General features: G+C 40.5%; 1 protein-coding gene and 1 long non-coding RNA gene across 3 annotated transcripts; both read right to left on the reverse strand.

Annotated features, from left to right (window-relative positions):
- Positions 1–2,488: 2,488 nt before the first annotated feature.
- On the reverse strand, positions 2,489–23,552 carry ssh2a (slingshot protein phosphatase 2a). Of its 2 annotated transcripts, none has more exons than XM_061045820.1 (14): positions 22,924–23,552; positions 16,363–16,475; positions 15,765–15,829; positions 11,947–12,068; positions 11,520–11,585; positions 11,271–11,336; positions 10,567–10,761; positions 8,276–8,369; positions 7,869–7,997; positions 7,562–7,608; positions 7,044–7,190; positions 6,034–6,234; positions 5,060–5,942; positions 2,489–4,500 (listed from the first exon to the last, which is right to left on the reverse strand). In XM_061045820.1, the coding sequence occupies exons 1-14, from the start codon at positions 23,049–23,051 to the stop codon at positions 2,962–2,964; spliced, it is 3,795 nt and encodes a 1,264-aa protein (XP_060901803.1). In that variant the 5' UTR covers positions 23,052–23,552; the 3' UTR covers positions 2,489–2,961. The 2 variants fall into 2 exon arrangements, with proteins under 2 accessions (XP_060901803.1, XP_060901804.1); XM_061045821.1 differs by lacking the exon at positions 22,924–23,552 and adding an exon at positions 16,654–16,853.
- Positions 12,497–13,459, reverse strand: LOC132979994 (uncharacterized). Its single transcript, XR_009674124.1, has 2 exons — positions 13,089–13,459; positions 12,497–12,836 (listed from the first exon to the last, which is right to left on the reverse strand). It is a non-coding gene; the product is annotated as an uncharacterized LOC132979994 (long non-coding RNA).

Genomic DNA, 23,552 nt, shown 5'->3' on the forward strand with positions numbered 1-23,552 from the left:
GGAATGTCTCCTTGGATGACTGATGTCTGTCTGTTTGAAGGATGTGTGTGTGTGTGTGTGTGTGTGTGTGTGTGTGTGTGTGTGTGTGTGTGTGTGTGTGCGTGTGCGTGTGCGTGTGTGTGTGTGTGTTTTCTCAAAACCAGCTCTCCAAACAGGGGTCAACAGGTCACCTTCTGTTCTGAAAATACACTAACAGAAATGCTTACCGAGTCCTGTTGCCATTGAATGTGTGGTTTCCATCATAACTCTGATTTAATTTAAATGAAAATGCAGGACCAGTTGTGTGCAGAATACTTCAAACCTTCTTCTCTGGCCTAGTTGAAGGTCAACAATCCATCTACATTTCTAAGTTTTTAATGAAAAAAAAAAAAGGACTGGTACATTTTAAATTGATTTGCACAAAATCCAGATGTACTGTACTTAGCTTGTGGGTGGATCACATATATGACTGTTAATGGGTGTAGATGAGGAGTCTGAGCACAAGTGAACTCAGTTAACCTGACTTTAGACTTCAGGAGCACAGATATGAAGAAGACTTTGTGTAAACTCTGTGAATGTGGCCTGTACGTTACACAAACAATAAAGTGACATGATCATGTCAGTGAAGTAGAAATGTAAATGAAAGCTTTTCTGTATATTTGCTCACCTTACATGATCAGATGATTTCTGTACTTATGTGGCGTCACGGTAGAATACTGTACAATATTTCAGCATGGTTTTCACAGTTTTGGGTTCATTTTTGTCCTCTTGAGTGTAGCCCAGAGACCTGCAGTATAAAAGCACGTCTCTGTGGGTGAATGTAACCAGGAAGATGCAATGTTAAGATGTTTGTTTTTGTTTTGTTGCACCATGATCATTTAGTTGGTACCCCAACATAAAATCAGCAAATTACAAAAAATATTGGGAGCTTTCATTTTATGGATTGAAAATATTATTCAAATACTGACTTCATAAAAATGAATGTTGCTGGGCTCAAAGCTCATATTTGTTTCAATGACTGAAAGGGACAACTTGTCTTTTCATTTTTTCTGTTTGCAAACAAATGAAAAAATTAACCTTTTAATATCAGCACAAAATGAAAACTGTCTGTCCCCTCTGCACATCTTAATTAAGATCGCCTGATTGTTAAGATAAAAAACAAAACCTTTTTTACTTTTCATTTGTATTGCTGCAGAGATGTTTTCATGGTGTACACTAAGTGAGTTTAGAGTCAAATAAAGAAACGTCTTTTGAAGCGGCAATGTATGAGTAAGTTATTTTTTCATAGTTATTTTTAAAACCAGTTTTACATACAGGTTTCTGATTACTGAGCTCTGTGGCCTGCCAGACTGAGGGTAGGAGACAAAAGCAATTCATTTGTATGAGCATTGAGCCAAAGGGAGAGAAAGAGAGATCTGTTAAATGCTGCTTGTACCTGCTATCATTCCTCATGTGGCATGGATCTCAGTGTCTTAGTCTGATCCTTTTTTAATGCCAGTAGTTATTATAGTCTTGACGGTGAAGAAAAGGACAGCTTAGCGACTTAAAACCAACAAAATCATCCAACTCAGTTCAACCAGGCTCTGAACGAGCTTTGGTGATGTGTTTGATCGAGGGAAAATGAGAAAATTAAATTATTTTCTATGTGAATCTGCAGCTGCACTTGCTCAGCCTCACATTATTTATAACATCTGACTGGCCTGCAAGCCTGTGTGAAATGAATTTTTAAAGAGCCAAAGACACAAAACAAGCTGTCTGCCCGTCTGTCACAGGCACACAGAATCTAAAAGCATTATTATTCAAATGATAGAAATCCCAATTTCAGCAGCCCCACTGACGAAATTAGACAGTTGCTGCAACCCTCTCTTTTCTTCTCTTGAGATTCTCTTCCTCACCATTTCCCTTTGTTCTAGCTAGTTGTTAGTTTTGGAAGACACTGTTAAACTCATATGGCTGATCTGCTTCAGTGGATATAATTGGTGAATACATCTTGGCCTCCCTCTTCATTCGGCATCACCTTTGCTTTTTTTTCACTTAACCACATAAAACTCACTGAGCCACAGATTTGTATTTTTGTCATAAAATCTCCTGAATGTCTCACACACAGTTCAAGCATAATTGTGGATTTCCTAGTCAATGATATGATCTGATCTGTGTCTCAGTGGGGGCCCTGATGGCCTACATCTCACTGTTTAATTACCCACATGAAACAGCTGGTAAATGTCAGTCTGAAATAATCTGTATTAAACATGGATGGGATTGTTCTGTTTAAGGGACAGAGATTTGTTAAGGTATAATGCATTTCTATAGGTAAGGGTTTTACTTTGAAGAATATAACCCCTGTGATGTCACACGTTCAGTATATTGTATCTTCTGTCTATGAAATGACTGTAGTTCTCTGTCTGTACAGCAGATGGAAGTAGAGTTAACAATGTGTTTGTAACTCCTGTCTTGTTTTTACCAAATAGGTGTGTGACTGCAATGACACTAAAACACATTTTCACTGCAGTTAAAACATACTCACAGTTTTTTAATTAACTGCCAAAGCACAGAATAATAAAAAGATATCAATTTGCTCTGCTTTGATTAAAAATCTCAATAATGAAATGGCTGTCTTCTTTGGAAACAGAAACAAACACAAACAAGAGTAATGTGATCAGTGCAAATAAATCCACCTGGATAAGAAACAGATTTCACATAAAGAAGATTACTGTATCAAACTGGTAAAGTGCATGTTTTGAGAACAATTAAAAAAAGGACTAAAAAACAAACATCCTAAAAACAGCCTCATCTGAGAATACTATGCATCAGTTCAATCTTAGATTAAAAATACATATTTCATGACTGTACATTAAAACCTCAACTGAACGGTGATGTTCATGCAAACATTTCTTTATTCAACTCTCACTAACTGTATGATGTGTTTCACAAGGCTACACATTCACACACATCATGCTGAAGTGTGATGCAGCCACACTGAGGTCACATGGTGTTGTACAGCACAGTGACAGGTCGCTGCTTTCTTTCAGCAGACGCTTTGAGACAACGTCTCAATGAGTGTCCCCTCCCCTGCGTACGTGTGGAAGTCACTGACACACTTTCACTACTAGCTTGCTCCTCCCTCCTACCGGTGTCATCGTTTGGATGAGTAGTGGAAGGTAAGCAGGAGGATGGTGAGGAGGATAAGTCATCCAGATCCCTGCCTGTGTGGGACAAAGTGTTTTGAGCCAACACTTTCTGCTTCTTCCAGGTGTCGTCAGGGTGAGAGGGGGAGAAGGGGAGAGAGTCTTTGGAGGGGGAGGATGTGGTACTGATGAGTGACCTCAGCTCCAAGTCACTGAGGTCATCGTCTGACAGCTCCAGACAGTCCAGTTTAGCCAAGGAAGCTGACCTCTTCATTAAAGAAGGGGCTGTGAGGCCGGCATGACGGATATGAGCTTCTAGCTCCACAGCTCTGTACCACCCTGTCGGCTCCAGGACACTCCCTCGCTCACGTCTCTCCCTATGACACTGCCTGACATGCAGGCCTGGAGGATTCTGCTCAGAACTTGCCCCTTTACAGAGTCCAGGCTCAGTGTCTATTACATTTCCCACTTTCTCTTCTGGACTGTCTGTTGTCTCCACACTGACCCCCACATGGAGGAACGCCTGCAGCTCTCTGAGTGTCTGCTGAATCAGTTCAAGCTCTTGGCTGCCACAGGACAGACTGTTGTAGCTTTTGTAACCAGGGCCCAATGCCCCCTGCCCGCCCTGGGAACTGGAGTCAAGCTTCTCAACTGTCATCACATCCAGAGTGACCAGGTATGAACAGGCCTGAGGATTGGGCTCAGCCTGCTGGTTTCGGCTGTGGAGCCTGCTACGTCTTTGGGACTGGGCTGAGGTATTTTTGGTGAATTCTTCTGGCTGGGGTAAAGCACCAAACATTTTGCTGATATCTGAGATAGGGGAGTATGAAGGGTCTTTGATTGAGGAGTCAGGACTTTGAATCTCTGTGTGTATCTCTGTTTCTCTCTCTCCGTCTTTGCGTTCAACATATTCAGCGGTGTCCTCTCCGTCAGATGTCGTTTTTTCTATCGAGTGCTGAGGGAAGCAGGGGGGAGGATTCTCTGAACTCAGGAACAGTCTGACAAGTGTGTGCTCGACGCCGGGAGAATCAAACGGAGATCGCTGAGAAACAGCAATCTCTGTTTCCTGCTTCAGCTTCTGTTCGAGCTGCTCGGTCGCTCGCCGCACCGAGCCTGCCGGCCAATCACATGGCAGCACTGAGGGAGCCTGGGGTTGTGAAGGGGGGGTTAAAGAGTTTTTGGTGATTTCAGAAGTCTCTGCTTCCATCTGGTTTCCTGGTCGTAGCTGAGGGCTCTGGGAGGATGAAGAGGAGGGAGCAGGGAGGTAACAGGCAGGGTGGCATATGGCTTCAATCTCAGTGACAATATGGCGGACTGATACGCCGTTGTCATGGTGAGGCAGACGAGTTGGGTCAGAGATGTCTTTGTCAATGCTGTCTTCAGACTGTGCAGATGTCTGTGAATAACAAAAGAGACCAATGTGCATTTTAGTCATTGTCTTTAACTACAAATCAACAATACAATTGACTTATATTATCTTGATGATTCTCTCCAGCAGGTGTCACTCTAAATCATTTTTTTAAAGCACGTTTTATTTTCTTTGTTCATTTTCTATTCTGATGTGTAGGTGTGTTTTTGATTCCAAGCAAATATCTCCATAGGATTAATAAATCATTCATTAATTAGTGTTAAAAGCCTAATAAGGCTGAAGGTTTATGAACAACCTGCCTGAGGAGATAAGGCGGGCAGAGTCAGTGGCATCTTTTAAATCACTTCTTAAAACTCACTTTTATAGACTTGCTTTTATGAGATTTCTCCTTTAAAGATCTATCCCTTCCTTTTATTAATTTTATTGCTTTTAACCTTTTTAATATTTCTCTTCTTTAAATGTCCCTTCGTGTATTCATTTTAATTATACTTATTTGCATTTTTACAATTTTGCCCTCTCTGTTTGGCCCCTCTGTTGATCTCTGCTATATAAATAAACCTATTATTATTATTATTGTTATTATTACCTGACTCATCCGGTTTCCCAGCTCCTCCTCCTCCTCTTCCTCCGTCTCAGTTACTCCATTTTCCTTGAGTGATGGAGGTATTCTTTGTTGTGTGTGCTCAGAAAGTGTCCTGGATCTGACATATTTGGCCAGGCACTGAAACTTTTCCCTGGCACTGAAGAAGTTAATGTTGTCCGTATTGTGTTGGGAAAACTCCTCTGCAGTGTACAACTCACTGCCTGTCTGTAACTCACTCGTATTGTTGTTGTTGTCTCTAGGAAAAAAGGAAGAACCTGAGGAGGAGGAGGAGATGCTTTCAGGGCTGATTGGGCTTTGTTTGTCAGTCATTACATTTGATTGGTCTATAATGTCTGAGTCAGTGGATTCCAGAGTGACACCAGAGGTTTCATCTGAGCTGCTTTGCTCAGTCACTGTTTTGTGTTGGGGCAGTGTCAAAGACAGTTCTGTAGGCCGACCCTGGTGAGAAGGGAGTCCAGGAGTTGTAGGTGAGGTGTGGAGTGATGGTGGAGACACAGATACAGCAACACTTGCTGGATTGTCCAGGTTCTCCTCTGGGACTACAGTGGCTGCTTGTGGGTCGGGCAGAGGAAACAGGAGGGTTTCTCCACAGTTGGTTCCCGTTTCATCCCGATGTGGTGAGTCAAACACACACGTTGAATCTGTGTGTGAGTCAGGGGTGTGAGAAGGGTTTGATTTGGTAAAGACTTCAGGCGCTTGCAACACAGCCACACCCAGGAAGTTAGGCAAGGAGGGCGAGGAAGAGTTGTTGTTGTGAGAGTCAGGGTGACCCGGACAGCGAGAGGTGGGTTTACACAGTGACTCTGGGCTTTCTGATAGATCACTATCAGAGTGTGAGCGCCAAAGCTTATTATGCCTTTGTTTGCTATGGAAGCAAAGAAAAACAAGTGTTTGTTAGCATGAAAATACTGCCATCATCATGTACATTGTACAATTTCTTCCATATGTCAGCACACCTGGCCAGCAGAATGCCCTGGTACTCTTCCAGCTGTTTCATGAAGGCTGGGTTTGGTTTGGTGACTGCTCGTTTTTCTTTCACATACTCTAAAGCAGTGTCCAGGTTCCAGCCGTACTCTTTCATTGCATAGGCAATCACTGTGGAGGCAGAACGACTTATACCCATCTTACAGTGAACCAGACACTTTGAACCAGCTTTCCTGAGAGAGAGAGAGAGAGAGAGAGAGAGAGAGAGAGAAAGAGATAGAGGGGGGGAGAGAGAGAGGGGGGGAGAGGGGGGCGAGAGAGAGAGAGGGAGAGAGAGAGAGAGAGAGAGAGGAGAGGGAGAGGGAGAGGGGGAGAGAGAGAGAGACAGAGAGAGAGAGAGATGGGGGAGAGAGAGAGGGGGAGGGAGAGAGAGAGAGCGGGAGAGGGGGAGAGAGAGAGAAAGAGACAGAGATAGAGAGAGAGACAGAGAGAAAGAGACAGAGAGAGAGAGACAGAGAGAGAGAGAGCAGGAGAGAGACAAAGACAGAGAGAGAGAGGAGAGGGAGAGAGAGAGAGCGGGAGAGGGGGAGAGAGAGAGGGAGAGAGAGGAGAGAGAGAGACAGAGAGAGAGGGAGAGGGAGAGAAAGAGAGAGACAGAGAGAGAGAGAGAGACAGAGAGAGAGAGATAAATTACAAGATGAAAGAAACTCCTTCAGCCTAAAAACGACTTAGGGTGATGAGGCGGCTGTGACTCAATTAGTAGAATTTGTCGTCTCTTAACCTGGAGGTTTGGGGTTCAATCCCCAGATCCCTTAGCCACATAGACTAGAATAGAATAGAATAGATGTTTATTGCCATTTATTACACACTCACAGGCTGATGTTAATGCCAACAGGAGCAATTTGAGGTTCAGTGTCTTGCCCAAGAACCCTTTTCCATGTGGACTGCAGGAGCTGGAGATTGAACTGCTAACCTTCCATTTGAGTGGCGTCTGATTCTACCACTGAGCCACAGTCAACATTTGTGTGCTGTTTAGGCCTACCTGGCTTTGGAAATGAACTTGTAGGTGTCGTTCCAGTACTCCAACAGATTGGTGGCCTCTTCATCATAAACTCTAATGTTGTGGTACTCAAACGTACCCGGGAAGAAGTTGTCTATTTCCCTGGTCACGTTCAGGATGTAGTGCACTCTGTGAGGCAGGAAGAGGAGGGTTCATATGTTTACCTCTAAAACTGTTTACAGATGTCATCAATTCATTTTCAATGCAATTCACTAAGTTGATGAAAGCTAAGGTAATATCACACAAGACATACATGGCTACAAAACAGATGAGTATCAACTTGGAAGAAAACTCAAAAAATGATGCTGATGAACACCATATGATTGAATGCTCTTAAAAACATATTATGTTGATCAATGTATTTTAACAATTTATGAACATGAACCTTTACTTTAATGCAACTAAAAGGGATTCTCTTATGTCCATTAACTTGATGTAGAACACATATTTAAAACATGAAGCCTTGTTAGGTGTGGTTTCCATTAGGTGTGGTTTCTTACCCGCTGTTCTGAAGCTCCTCCAGGTTAGAGGCATTCCACTCAGAACCCTGCAGAGAAAACCAGTCCGATCAATATAAAGTTACTCACACATTATTAAACACACAAGAAAACACAAAACCAATGAGGCCAGATATTTGAAGCATGGTTCTTGTAAACAGCTTCAGCCTCATGTGTAGAATACTTAATGTGTCTTACTCAACAATGACCTAATGAGAATCGGTAAACATCTACTAATGTTTGATTTTTTTAACTTCAGGATTTGACAATCGGATCATTTCTTGGTTGTATATGTCACAAATGTTCTTACCAGATAGACATGTTCAAAGATTTCAGTGGGGCTGTCCATTTGTCCCAGGATTACGATCATCTCATTATCTATAAACTCCTTAAACTCCCTGAGGTTACACACCATCTGCATCTCCAGCTCTGTTCGGATCTGGTGAAAGGTAAACAACAGTTCAGTGTTGATCACTCTCAGTCCTGACTGCATTCGCATGTCAAAAGAAAGACTTGGATTAAAAATGACTTTTTTTCTTATACAGAAAAATGCTTCTGCAACAGTGGCTGTGCATCACTAATATCAATAAAAACTGTACTCTTAAATAAATAGAGAAGAAGTTATCTTTTTTTTGTATCTTAATGAGAGAAAAAAGCCTAAATGTGCAAAACCAAGATGAAGTGTGTGGCAAACCTATTCGTGTACATGCTTCTCACCTCCTTACAGGTGATGTTCTCCAGGTCTTTCTGCATCATGATCTCTCTGAGGCGCTGCTTGATGAGCCTTTCTGTGCGCTCCCCCTCTGTGGGCCTACACACACACACACACACACACACACACACACACACACACACACACACACACACACACACACACACACACACACACACACACACACACACACACACACACACACACACACACACACACACACACACACACACACACACACACACACACACACACACACACACACACACACACACACACACACACACACACACACACACACACACACACACACACACACACACACACACACACACACACACACACACACACACACACACACACACACACACACACACACACACACACACACACACACACACACACACACACACACACACACACACACACACACACACACACACACACACACACACACACACACACACACACACACACACACACACACACACACACACACACACACACACACACACACACACTCATTACAAACCTGATTGTTTACCATTTTTAACAGTTTGAAAAATATAAAATCACATATACCTGTTTCACACTAATGAAAAGGAATCTGATTTATTTAGGTTGAAAGTATCAAAAACACATGCACAGCCACCATAGCCAACATTGCTGCTGCAACAACCGCTGCTACAAGTATTACAAATTCAACCACAGATAATCTGCTGGATGATCAGCGAGATGTTATTTATATGCAGAAGTCTTTAACACCTTTAATTGACCCTGCCAGTCTCTGCTTGTATTTCTATTGTCCCCAGAGTCTGCTTCTGCCCTGTCCTGTGTGAGTCTGTTTGTTTCTCTGCATGGATTACTTTTTCCAAACGTAAATCAAGCCAGCTAAATCCTCAACTATTTTTGACACTTGAAGACCTCTCGAGTGTCTGTGGAGAGTATAAAAAGAAAGAGACAGAGGGAGAGCTACAAATAGGTAGAGAGTCAGGTGACTAAGTACACAAACCGGACTTTCCCTGGTACAGTATCAGCCATGACCTGAGTCTAACAGCAGCAGTAATTCACTGACTCTCTATGCTCCATGGTGGATCTGTGTATGTCTCAGAGTGTAGTCATGTCAGGTTTTTCCTCAGCTCATGTTTTTTTTTTGCTTCTTGATAACTTAGAGTGATGCCACTGAACATATCTTATTGTGGACCTTGCACTATTACAGCTACTGTCAAACACATAGGTGTTTCTCATAATTAAAGCATGTGGTGGGTGGTCAAGTCTTCAGACTTGTGAGTGCATGGTACAGAGGAAGTATGTATACTGGATTGTTCATGTCCACATGTGTGAATGTAGATTTCCTTTTTCCACATAGGGTGTTTACCACACATAGACTTCAATGACATCCACCACTGATTAATCTGTGCACAAAAGCTCTGGAAGAAAACACAAAAATAGGTGGGAGATAGAAAGAGAAATTGGTTTTGACATGCCTTATCATTACCAGCTACCTTGTGTTGTAAAAAAAAAAATTGTGGGTGTGAAAGAGTCAAATGTGACCTTGCTAGAATGCATCTGGATGTGTCATCATTGCTGCCATCTAGAACCCGATTACAAGGCTCTCCATTAATCAAAGACACAGCTGAAGGAGTTTGAACTTGAGTCTGCACGGATCATTTGCAACGAGCATGTGATAAGTATATCAAACATAAAGGCATGCATGGTCTAAAATTAATGTGAGTCACAAGAAAGGCAAAGGGTATGGTCAAGAACTTACAGTCTATACATACTTCAAGTTCATAAAATAAACATGTTTTTTTTGGTCTGACAGTTGCATTTAAAATAACTGTAAGATCTTGGCAACCCCTGTGCACAAAAGCAGCAGATGTTGTATTTTTTGACAAAACATTGAATCCTGCTTCCATTTAACAGCCAAACGCCTGATGGCAGCAGTAACAGGCATTAAAAAATCTGGTTTACACTCTGTTATTGAGAGACACATGCACAAACAGGACCTGTGGACATGCATTAGTGGAGAGATGTCAGTAAGGGGGCGGCACACGAAAGAGAGTTTGGGGTTTGGTGCCTTGGTCAAGGACATGCTTTGTCCTACCCTGGGACTTGAACCCTCCGATTCCCAACCCAAGTACCTACAGACTGAGCTACTGCCCCCCCACATATTACTGTGGTACATGCACAGTTATAGAAAATCTGCTAAATATGTGTAATTGCTATCTGAAATGGACAAAAAGAACACACAATATTCTGTGTTTATCCAAGGGGTATCTGTTCTTCTACTCACAGGTCTGTGAAGAGAATGGGTGAATTGGCACGGTGTGACTCGACGTCCTGCATGGCAGTCCACTCATTAATGCAGAATTGGTTGGATGAGATTCTGCTCTGGTAGTAGCTGACCCAGGTCAGGAAAAGGCTACCAGGGTAGTAGTTATGGCAACGTGCAACATCACAGGCTTTGTGGAGAGACTGGAGGGCTGACCTGTGTCAGACAGGACAAAAAGGACTCGTACTTGAAAGGTTGTCTCAAGGGCGGAGACAAAAATAGAAACGAGATTTGTAATGAAGCGGACTGTGTTTGTCACATGACAAGCTTATAGAGAGAAAATTAAACTCAGGAGAGAGTTTCAGAACGGGCTAAGGAATAGAAAGTCTTTGAGAAAAAATGAGGAAAGGATGGAATGATTACACATATTTAACAGTAGATATAATAACTTAAGGAGAGGGTGGTAAAACAAAGATCAAAAGTCACAGGAGGATAAGAAAACAACAAAATGAAGACAAGTGAGAAATTATAAAAGGTATCAGTTGCATTTGACACAAACATAATGATAGTGAAGACACTGAAGGCAGAGCAGTTAGAACAGAAATAAAGAGACGGAGGATAGGAAACAATGAGGTGAAAGGCATGTGGTCAGAGTATTTTTATACCTGAAACCAAAACCTTCATTGAACTACAGATTTGTTGTTGAAAACTTAGAGGTTGCTCACCACATGGCTTGGACAGACACTGGCTTGAAAACATGAACCCTGTTCACTGTCGACACACTAAATCCACTGTGAAGACAAGAGAGAGAAAAAACATGAGTTTAGAAATCTGATTCCCAGCAATAGTTTTACCATCATTCTACACAAAATAACACAATTTCTCTGAAAATGAGTCAACAAGAGCAACAGAGCAGTTAGTTAGTTGCATCAGCAGGCAGTAAGAGGAAGCAGGAGTTGGGTGTGGTGTCTTACCCATCGCCATCCAAGTGAATCATTGTGTCACTCCACAGAGGTAGAACCAGACCCACTGTGCAGAAGCTGGCAGAAAGACCAACACATTAAACAAGAGAACAACAAAACAACACCACTTATATACAACATGTGGCGATTTGTAATTGACAATACTTAATTATTAAAGTTAATGAACATGACAACTACATCCTTTATTTACTTTGCTGGTCAAACCACTTTGTCATTTCTTTTTGATAATTATATGTAGGTCCAGTGATGACTTTTTCAAAGTAAATTGGAAGGTACAACAATAGGTTCCATCATGCCCTTCATTACTCAGGTATCTATAACAGTAAACTGATAAAGGGGGAAACTTGTAATCTCTATCTCAGTGTGAGGAATCAAGTTAGTGTAAATGTCATTCTTCATATTGTACTGTGATACTGACCTATCAGAGGAGACAAAGTCCATGCCAAGCACAATGCTTTCCTCTGTGTCATGTCTACCACTGGTTGAGATGACCACCATATAGCGCGTTAACTCAAAGGAGGAACTCTCCAGACGCACAGCCTGCAGAAAGAGACAGAAAGAAAAGGTGAAGGAAGTGACGAAAGCAGAGATAAACAGAAAAAATAAAATGAAAGCATACTTTGGTGTGAAATTGTATTTGGATATTTTAAAGAATGTATAACCCCATTCCCTTTGTTCTTTTTTTGTTTTTATGCTTTTTGTAAAGGATAGTGGGTAGAGCTAGGGTGAGAGAGTGGGGAATGACAAGCAGTCACATGCAGCACTGTGAAAAGAGATAACAATAATAATAGTCAGAAGTGATGATCTTAAACCCCCTTCAGATGAACATAGTGATGTCAAGCTATCTTCAGGGTTAACTGTGTTCTTAACACAATGGTGGTTACTTATTATTGGTGTAGACCACCATGTTAACTTAGCTCTGGAGCAGGTTATGTTCAATTTTTATTTTATTTATTTTTTTATTTAACCTTTATTTAACCAGGAAAAAGTCTCATTGAGATTAAAAATCTCTTTTACAAGAGCGTCCTGGCCAAGACAGGCAGCAGCACAATTACAGGGTTTCAGACATAAAACACTTAACAACAATGAACATAAATACAGGAATCACAAAAAGAACCATTCATCAGAATCTGTCTTAAGTCATCAGCAACAAAGCGATCAAAAAGGGCAATACGAGTTAGCTGAAACATCTACAGTCAGATATTTCTGCCTCCAGATCATTAAGACCACCTTTAAAAACATTCAAGAAACCAGCTCCCGAAGATTTAAAATATCTTGCAACCGATTCCAAGAAGAGGGAGCAGCATACTTGAACGCCCTTTTTCCTAATTCAGTACGGGCTTTAGGGATGGTTAGAAGGTGTAAATCCTGCGAGCGAAGATGGTAACTTCCATTACTTTTTTGAAGTATGTAGCTCTGTAGGTAGGATGGAAGCAGACCGAGAATACCCTTTAAATGAAAGTATGCCAGTGATTTAGACTACGTGCAGACAAGGCAGTCCAACCAACCCGAGCATACAAGGAGCAGTGGTGAGTAAGGGCTTTTAGATTGGTGATAAACCTCAGTGCCCCATGGTAGACAGTATCCAACGCATGTAGGCTTTGCGAGGATGCGTGCATGTAAAGAGCATTGCCATAGTCTAGCACTGACATGAAAGTGGCAGCAACAAGTGTTTTTTTGGCCTTAAATGAAAAGCAAGACTTATTTCTAAAATAAAATCCTAATTTTAACTTGAGTTTTTTTTACCAATTGTTGACTGTGAGGCTTAAAAGAGAGAGAATCATCAATCACAAATCCCAGATATCTGTATTGAGATACAGACTCAATTTCAAAGCTCTGAGAGGTGGTGATAGCAGGAAGGTTCAGTGGCTTTGATTTGGAGTTCGAGAACATCATGAGTTTCGTTTTATCATCATTCAGCACAAGTTTTAAGTCACACAAGGTACGTTGTATAGTATTAAAAGCAAGTTGTAGCTGACAAAGGGCCTGATTTGGTGTAGGTGCAGAGCAGTATATCACAGTGTCATCAGCATAAAAGTGGAAATTTGCATTAATAACATTTTGATCAAGACTATTGATATATGAAATGAAGAGTAGTGGTCCCAGGACTGATCCCTGGGGCATGCCTTTGGATACTTCAAGGGAGCTAGAAGTGATGCCTTCTGCCTGCACGCACTGAGATCTTCCAGAAAGGTAGCTGTCAAACCAGCAAACCGTTTTGTCTGATAGTCCTACGCTACTAAGTCTTTGCTTTAGTATTGCATGATCCACAGTATCAAAAGCCTTTGATAAATCAATAAAAAGCGCTGCACAGTGATGTTTGTTGTCTAAAAATTCTATAAAATCATTGACCACTTTTAAGGCCGCTGTAGTTGTGCTTTTTCCTAAAACCTGACTGAAATAAGATATTGTTTGATAGTAGGAAATATTTCAGTTGTTCACTCACAATGGACTCCAGAACCTTAACCAGGACCGACAATTTGGAGATGGGTCTATAATTATTTAAAACTGTAGGGTCCCCCCCTTTCAACAAGGGAAGAACAAATGCAGATTTCCATATTAGAGGAATTTTGTTTGTGTCCAGGGAGAGATTAAAAAGATGTGTCAAAGGTGGTGCGATAAAATCAGCTGCCAGCTTTAAAAAGTACAAGATATATAAGAATATAAGAAATCAACCTGTATGAAAGTCTACTGACCAATCAGGTCTCTTCATCATGGAGGTCTTTGAGTGGATTGTGAGAGGGGAAGTGATTCTTAATATAAATTACATGATGTAGGAAGATATTATTAAAGCTTTACAGTTATCCTACAACAGAGACTGAACTAAACACTGTAGCCTTCCACTATCTGAACATATTAGCAATCAAGAGAAGCATTCTTAGGCTTCTGCTTATATTAACAAGTCATATAATGCTCTGTATGTCGCAGCTGAAATATTTTGTCTAAAACTGTCAGACATGACATAAGAAAATAATGAATTTGAGAAAAGAAATGGGTGTTATTATATTCAGATCTATTGTGCACTTATAGTGGTGAAGTGATAATATAATCCTTAGTTAGCGCATTTACACAGTCAGTGATAATTTTTCTAGTGTTTCTAAGTGTTTAACTTCTTCAAATTTTTCTAGTCTAATAGTTTGCTCTGAGTTTGTAAGATAGGATGATCTGCTGGAGGAAAACTTGTCCATGATTGTGTTAGCCTGGATATATTGAATTCTGTATAAGCCTCCTCTCCTACCCTTGCTGCCAGTGCAGATCTGTGAGAAGTGTCAGAGTGATGTCAAAGCTATTCAAACTGAGGTCGCATTTCAAATGTCTCACCTGTACCAGGTTTATGAACACATATGAAAGTGGCTGAAATCTGACTTGAAAAGAGAAGATTCTATGTGACTTGTGCTGTTCAAGCTGTCATAAAAAAATAGAAATGAGTCACAAAGGAGCAAAAAAATAAAAAATAAATCAGATTCAGGTAACTTTTCCCTGACACACATCTTCAGCCCTGTTCTCTAACTGCTCACCGCAGATTGCCCTGCCTCTTTGTGTTTCTCTATTCCTGTAAGTCAGCTTGTTCTGCATTAGCAATGTTTTAAAAAATAAATAAAAATAAAGACTTTTTTTTTTTCATTGAGTTTTTAAACTATCCAAAATCGACTTTGCAATGTTACCTAGGTTATCAACAACTACCAGCTGCACTAACTATACATTAACACAAAGAGGGTTTCTCTGCAGAATGTGTACGATGTTCAAAACAAACATGTACAAACATGTCTGGAAAGCTAGTGGACAATGTTCACGTATTGATCAATCTATGTTGGTGTTTATCTTTCAGATGGATAAAATCACAATGCATACAGGAAGACAAATTAAAATGGGTCTGCAAATATTCTCAGCGACTGTTAATATAAGTGGCCAGCCTTGGTGTCTATGTGTGGTAATATCAAATCAATGTATTTACAGTGGAGAAGGTTGTATAGTGGGGCGTGCAGAAACCTCCCCCCCCCCAAAAGGTTTTATTTTGACCGTTCTCTTCCTCCTGTCTCTGACACTTCCCTCTAAGTGACATATATGTTACAGGGACGACAAATAACTAGCTGAGTTTCAGTTCAATAAGTTTGCTGTAAGCAGCCCCTCTGTTGGAAATATAATTTCTTCTTGCTCACAATGCTGACTTGCTCTTGATTTTTGCTCTTGTGTGTGTTACTGTGTTTTGTGTTGGTGTTTGTGTGTCCCACTGACCAGTTTGATGGTGTCCTCAGGCCGCAGCACAGTGAACATAGTCTCAAGATGTTTTTGAAGGTCACCTAAACAGAAAAGATTTCAACTTCTTTGTTCGTTTCCATTTCTTTTGGACAACATACCGTTGAAAAATAAAACAGATTTTTTGCCAAATTGGTGCACAAAACTACACCAGAACACAAGAGGGGGAAGACTCCCAGCTCCCCAGGCTTAAGTGAAGTCAACATCTTTACTCTTACTGTGGAAGTACTGTACAAGGTAGGAAAGGTACCACCACCACCACATCATTTTGAGCCAGAGAAGACCCTGAATTGTCAATAGGTAAAAGCATGTTTTTAAGGTGGGTTTTATATATTATTCATCAAACAGCCAGATCATCACATATCATACAACAGGGAACTCATTGCACTAATCTCATCATCCATGTTGTGAAACAGCTTCAATTAAGTTCACACCAGCTGTTACTGACGATGCTGCAAAGGAATGTCCATTTGAAAACACCATCGTGTTAATCTCAAATTCTTACCAGAGGCTTACCAGTGAAACTTTGGAAGAAAAGTGGAAGCTGCAGTTATCGTGTTTGTGTTCAATTATTTACCTGTGTGCTTGTTCCTGCGCTGGCTGATACAAGGTGCAGAGTTAGGTGTGGGGGTATTTCCCCTGGGAAGGAACAGGGCTGCACCTTTAACAGTGAGGAAACTCTCACTGATACTGAAAATCAAGAAAACAGAAAGAAGAAATCATGAACAGAAACCTGACATACAGACTTATCTGATCATAGTTTGTCTTTCTGGTTAATTATGGAACTATAAAAAAGTACTTCAATGTTAATGCTGCTTCCAACCTCCCACTAAAGCATAAGAAGGGGACAACAAGGCCTGCACCATACCCAAGTGTTGTAGTGGGCTTATGTCAGAGTTACAAAGCTCCATTCAGCTGTCCTCTGGTGGGCACGCTCCCCAAATCACAACCGACACACTGACTCAAGAAATCAACCCAGCCCCGCATTGAACTCAGAACACAATGTTCTCTGCTCCTCCACACACAAACTCAGTAAGTTTGGAGGGATGTGAGAATGGGAGGAGACATGGGTTATGAGAGGGGAAACAGAACAAGGCGTCTCCTACAGAAGGAGTGATAGGAGCCAGCATGTAGGACCACACAGCAAAGCAGGCTGCATCAACCAGGGTTATTTTCCTTTCTGGGACACTTAATCTTATTAAATGTGTCCGAGGTTACTCCATTCCCAAAGGAAACATAACAAACTGAGGTCACTGTTTTCAACTTGAATAACAAGCATTTAGTATGTGAGTACTTCAAGATGCTATGTGTATGACTAGAGCCCCTTTTTTTACCGAAGGTCCCCAGAACTAAAAAGGTACAGGGACTTCTCTTTAAGGAACTCAATTGTTCCTGCAGCCCCCGCTGCCAGAAGTCCCGGGAAGATTATGAAAATCAGACTATATTGCATTGTAAATTGATTCACTAATTAAAGACGGAAAGGAGCTGTGCTCTAATGAAAATGTTAGAAGAATTAGAACTGTTCTTTAAGTCATGCTTAGACTTAAAAAAGTATGTTTTGTACCTTTTCATAATTGTAACAGCCAGACTCTTGATTTTAAATAAAGGTGTGGGGATGGGCAATGGGTCTTTTAAACATATTGGAGGATCTAAAACCCTGCTGTGCCTGACCAATCAGAGACTTTCAGCACTGCAGGGGCTGCATGCCCCGGCTTCCAAAGTCCCTAGACCTTTAGAAAGTCCTACCCCACTTGCAGGGTCTTTTTTAGGGGTGGATCTTTTACCCCAGAACTAAATTTAGACCCTGGTTCCTGTGGTTGAAATGCATAGGCAGTGTTCCTCTAAAGGTTCTTAGTTCTGGGGGATAGTTCCTCCGGTTGAAGAGGGGCTTAGGTTTTCATTTACACTCTCTTGGTGCATTAAAGAAATGTGGTATGACCTACAGCAAGTTGGTGCAGGGCAAATCAATAACTGTAACACAAAATGAGACATGCCCTCAGACTTACAGCATTAACTGGTGAATCACAATTAATTAAGGTGTGAAATTATTAATGCGTTCATTTATTTAAATTGTGATTAATCACAGGCTGTTTTGTCCCTTCAAGTGCACTGTAGATAAGCCTCCTCAGAAGTAGTCACAGTGATGGAAAAGAACAAACCAGCTTCATCTGTGAAGGTCTCATTTCACTTTACAAAACACTTAGACAGCTCAGTTGACGAGTCAAATTAATATCCATCACATGACATCACACCTTTCACATTATTACTGTTCCTTTTAGCTTAAAAAGTTAAAATGAAACAAAGTAAAAGTTGCAAGATTTAGAAATACTTAAAGTAGGCCTACAGATTTTCTGAATTCATATTTAAATAACTGTAACAAAGTACTGGTCATAGTACTTTGTTACTTTACAACAGTGGATAGATTGAGCAGCAGGCTGTACATCTACACTTCACATTGTTCTATATTTCTTCTGTTTTACACTCAAGGCAAAAAATGCCAATGCCATCTGCAAATTAGGCTTCCTCTCTTTCCCCTTTTCTCTGTAACTTTATCCTTCCAGCTTGCCAGTTATCTAACTGACCTTCCTGAGTTTTGCTGAGACCCTGGATGTTGAAGATAAAAACAGCCTTGTGCTGAGCTTATTTCCCACAACCCACCAAACTTTGACCCTGCAGTTTCCTTTCTCTCTGCCGTCTGTCACAATTTATTTTCTGCTATCCTCACAACCTTAAGTTCTCTGTCACTCTCCTTAACTCTTGCTGTTTCATGTCCTGCTGCTTGTAGACACAGAATCATAGACTGTACTTGACAGTGACCCAGTATAGCAGTGCTACTGTACTATGACAGCTGTTATATCAGGCATGGAAGGGGATAAATGTGCATGCATGTAAACCTGCACTTCTCCTCCTGCTCAGAGACACAGTGACAAAGTGGAATCTTAGCCTGGTGGTTAAAGAGATGGGGGCTTTAAATGACACTTAACCTTAGTTACTAAAAATACAGGAGTCCTTTAAAAGTCACAGCGATTGAAAGGCTGCATTCAGAAGAGCCTCGCTGAATTACTGTATAAGGAAGCTTTTCTTTGACAACACAACAAAACCCTCTTACACATGTTTAACAATGAAGCCTGCATAAGGAATTGATGTAGGCTACTTGATGTGGATAACAACCATTGTTTCAGCTTTCAAACTGCATTGGTAAGCTGAGCTTTTAATTAACTATCAACAGAAAATCATCAATATTTGTTATTTTGATAATCAATTGTTCAAACCCCTACAATGATAAATTCCCGTCATTATGTAAGCAATGTCTATTACTGCAGTAAAGTGGCCTCTAGACTGAATTAATTGAAGTGATACATTTGTTATGCTATCGGTCTGAATGATAAAACAGTGCCGAGCAACAGCTGTCAATTCAAATCAAACAGTCCAGACGACCCAGAGTCTTCTTGCATTTTTAAGACAGATCTCACACTTTTAATCTACATGTGCATCATTGTACAGAGTGCTGCAGGAGTAACAGCTTGGTAGGCTGTAAACTTTATAAACTACTTCTAAAAATAACCCGTCAGGGAGGAATTCGTCTCCTCCCCCACCAGACAAAAAATCCAATTGACTAAAACTGTAACAACAGATGAAACTAGTATCAGCTATGCTTGGTTTTTCTTGTGACAAAAGATCCAATCTTACAATAACTAGAATACTTTATCTCGTGTGATATAGAATCAATCAATCAATCAACTTTTATTTGTATAGCGTCAACTCATAACAAGTGTTATCTCGAGACACAGTGTACAACAATGAATAATGGTGGGAGACATATTTTAGAACACTTTGGAACAAAACCAACTTGGATTATTGTTAAATATGAACCCAATGAGGCTGATACAGGAGGTCAGTATTGAACTGAATGGAAACAAACTATACCATCATTTTTATGCCCTTGAACAATTCTCCTCTGCTACATTATTTTATATATTATATAACTGGACCTTTAAGCTTAGAATCGGGTAAGGACAGCAAATACATGTTACATGAGCTAGTGCTGAAGTTACATCAGAAAATTCAAATATCATGAGTGGATCCCAGAATGTGGAGGACTCGCTCATTAGAGTCACCTATCATCATTTGTCACTTCACTAAAAGACCAGGCAGGCATATATTATCATATGTCTGTTTTGCGCTCACACTTCTGCCAATATGCAAATGCTCTCTGTCTGTGTCTGAGAGAAAGACAAACCAGAGAGTGTGGTGGCAGAGAGCAGCAAGGGTCCTCTTTTGGTATTCAGCCATTTCAGGCTTTAAGCAGAGGAGAAGTGTTAGGTACTTGTTAGGGCAACAGCCACAGACACAATCATCACTATGTAAGGACCACTCCACATAGTGGCCAGATAACTCAGTGAACCCCCATGCCTACCCATGACCATATTAGTCACTCTCAGGATTGAGAGAGATAAATATAGGGTCCTGATCTATGCAGGTCCAGCCCCACTTAGGCCCTACTAGTTCACGCCCGAGGCAGATACAGGCCAGGGGGAGAAAAAAAATAAAGAGTAGGCTGCTTGGATATCAATAGGTGCACACTGGTCCTTTCTGGGCAATGGGGGGTCAATGGATAATGTGTAACGAGCAAAGGAGCTGGAATACCCAAAAATATTGCTGCCAGGCTGGAATAATAAAAAAAAGGATCAGTATCACATTATAATGTTAAAATGAAATAATTTTATATATAAATCTATATATATAAACGTGATGACTTGTATCATTTTAACATAAAACTTATCACATTGTACTTTCCCAAACTTTCCCATAATTTTTTTGAGCCTAAGTCTTGCTGAGGATCTTTTATTATCTCCCTCACTCATACCAGCATCACTTTATTCTAAACAGTCCAATAAAAGCACATTTCCTCTGAACATTTGTTTGGTACTCATCCAATAGCACAGCAGATTACAAGAGGAGGACACATTGATAATAGAGATAATCAAAATGGATATCAATACATAATCAAAGCTGTAGGTATGCTAATGTTTCTGTCTTTAGAGTACAATAAGTACAAAGCTTCAGTGTTTAAATCAGTCTCTGTTTAGGATGAATACATTCAAGACAAAAGTGTTAGTCCTCCTCTCACTCACTCATGTCACAGACCTCAGTCAGCAAGACATCTGATTGGTCAGTAAGTTATGTTTTTAAGAGAATGATCTCTTATCCTGCAGTTGCCATGTTGCCATGGCAATATACACTATTAAAGGTGATCTACCTGTGTGGTACTGAAAACCCAGAGTTAACCCTGAAGTTACTTCATAAACCACAAATGTCTTTAAAAAAAAGTCAAAGAGTGGAGGGTTCTTTAGTTTTAACCAAAGCCAATAACAAATGTTCAGGTATATGGCAAATTATTATTCTGCTTTTATCCTCACAAATCCAGCCAACATAACACAAAACCCTTTACATATAGAAGTCTCAAAACTAGTTTAGACAATGACATGAAGATAACTCATCATGCTAGCCTAGCCTTTGTGCTAGCCATGGCAAAGTTAAAGGCAGAATTGATATTTTACTCCGTTGAAATTCATTTACAAAAGCATCTTCTTTCTGGTCACTCCAAACCACTGTGAATCATTATTGATGTTAGCATTTGTACATATGTTGCTTGCTTTCTGCTTGCTCTTATTAACTATATATATTTTAAAGTCTTAATCTAACAGGTCTAGTTTCCTGTCAACAATTTATTATTTCCCAACTATGGAACTAAAATCAGTTTATATGCCCAAAAATAATATTTTCGAGAACTTGACTAATATCATGAAAGTCCAACAAGTCAAATAATGTTTTTTAAACTAACATCTACTAATTGGCCGGGAGCATGAGGAGACAATTAACTCCACTGACAACTTAAGAGTAGTCACTCCATAAAACTCAGGTTGAATAAAACAGGGAGGATACATTCTGATGAACATACTTAAACAAACAGGCAAGCATACAAAATTAAACATATCGACTCAAATTCATGCACAAGGTTTTATATTTCAATGCATGCTAAACTCTTCTTAAACGTGTGTGTGTGTGTGTGTGTGTGTGTGTGTGTGTGTGTGTGTACTCTTAAACAACTTGCTTAAGCAAACTCCCATTCATAAAAACTTTTTCACAGTTCATGTGCAGGGCAAAACCAATTACTGACCTTAAGAATGATACAAAACAGTGCAAAGGAGAAACAAAAACAAAAAGAATATTTCTGAGAACTAGAGACTGTTGTTGTCATCACTTCTGTGACCCTGTGGTGCAGGGTCCTGTGGCCCATTTCTTTAAGGTGAGAAAAGGAAACCTAAAGAATGGCCATACCTGCAAGCTTTGAATCCTTTGACTGTATTACACAGATATATTGGCCTTTTGATCAGTTCATAGGAACATTAGCTTGTGAAGAAACCTTGGAAAGAGTTGTTGTCGGTCTCGGGTTAACAAGCACCTTTTCATCAAATAATCAGAAATTCCTCCCATCACTATTTGACTTCTTTCCAGCCCTTAGCAGGTATATAATATTCAAACTTAAACGTAATTTGAAGAAGTTATTTAATGCAGCCTAATATCCTTATTACACCAAACACTCAAGTGTTCAAACAAACAATATCCAACCTTTGGACACACCAAAGGGAGGGACAAAATGACCCATACAAATGTTTGATACAGTGATCAGGTGATCAGGCTGCATGTGTCTGGAGCAGAGAAACAGGTTGGATGATTCATACCTCGAGCAGAGGCACTATCGAGGTCAAATAAAGAGAGCACTAAGATGCAGAGGATCCTGCTATAGCAGCAGGAAACATGCACACTGAGATTTTGCTATGGTGTACCTATAACTAATTTAAATTTAAGGTAACCATATTTCATTAAGTTTAAAAAGTCTGGCAAGACACAAAAAACCAAACAAAAAACAATTCCAATTCCATTCCTCCTTTGGAAGTTAAGTTGAGCTCAAGGTTCAGGTTTTTATTTATTTTAATAACCCAGATACTTAATGTCATCTTTAGGCTAGGCTACAGCCTTCACTAGTCCTATAGGCTACTTGTGTTTAAATGTGTAAACATTTTCTAAATAACAAAGTAGGCTACATCTATCTGATTCCACTTTTTTAACTTACAGCTGGTTGATCTGATTGTTTGACAACAGCGCATCTTGGCTGAAGTATGGCACCATCTTGACCCCGCAGCAGGAGCACACGCTGACCGCCGACGAGCTGTCGGATCCGGACACTGCGCCGAGAGTCATACCGGAGTGGAGTGGACGGAGGAGAAGGGTGGCTGGTGCTTTTGGTCCACAGAAATCTTTTACTTCTTGCCAACAGTCATGTGCTCTGTTATGTCCAGAAGGCTGTCTGTCCACTGTCTTCTTGTAAGAACTTATACTTCCAATTGACGAAATACCCCGCGAAATAGACACCGCTAAAACGAGATGTTTCCAAAGTTATTTAGATGCTGTAGTTAAAAATGTTCCTGCATCCGACAGCATTGCCTGGCCAAACTTTCCCAATAAAACGACAGAGAGAGCTATTTTCCACATGTTTAAACACATCCCCTCTACTGAGCAGTAGATCTCCTTATGAAGACAGTACTAACATGTATTACTTAAGTCAGATTCTCACTCCACAAGGCACAGGAGGGTGGAGTTTGCGACATGTGTTTTGGGGGAAAGCGTGTTACCAATGAGGCCATCAGGGAAGTCCGACTGCCCTCTCTCCCACCCCTTCTGCATTGCCTTTCACAAACCCGG

The sequence above is a fragment of the Labrus mixtus genome, chromosome 9 (assembly GCF_963584025.1).
Source record: "Labrus mixtus chromosome 9, fLabMix1.1, whole genome shotgun sequence".
In the NCBI taxonomy this organism is placed as follows: domain Eukaryota; kingdom Metazoa; phylum Chordata; class Actinopteri; order Labriformes; family Labridae; genus Labrus; species Labrus mixtus.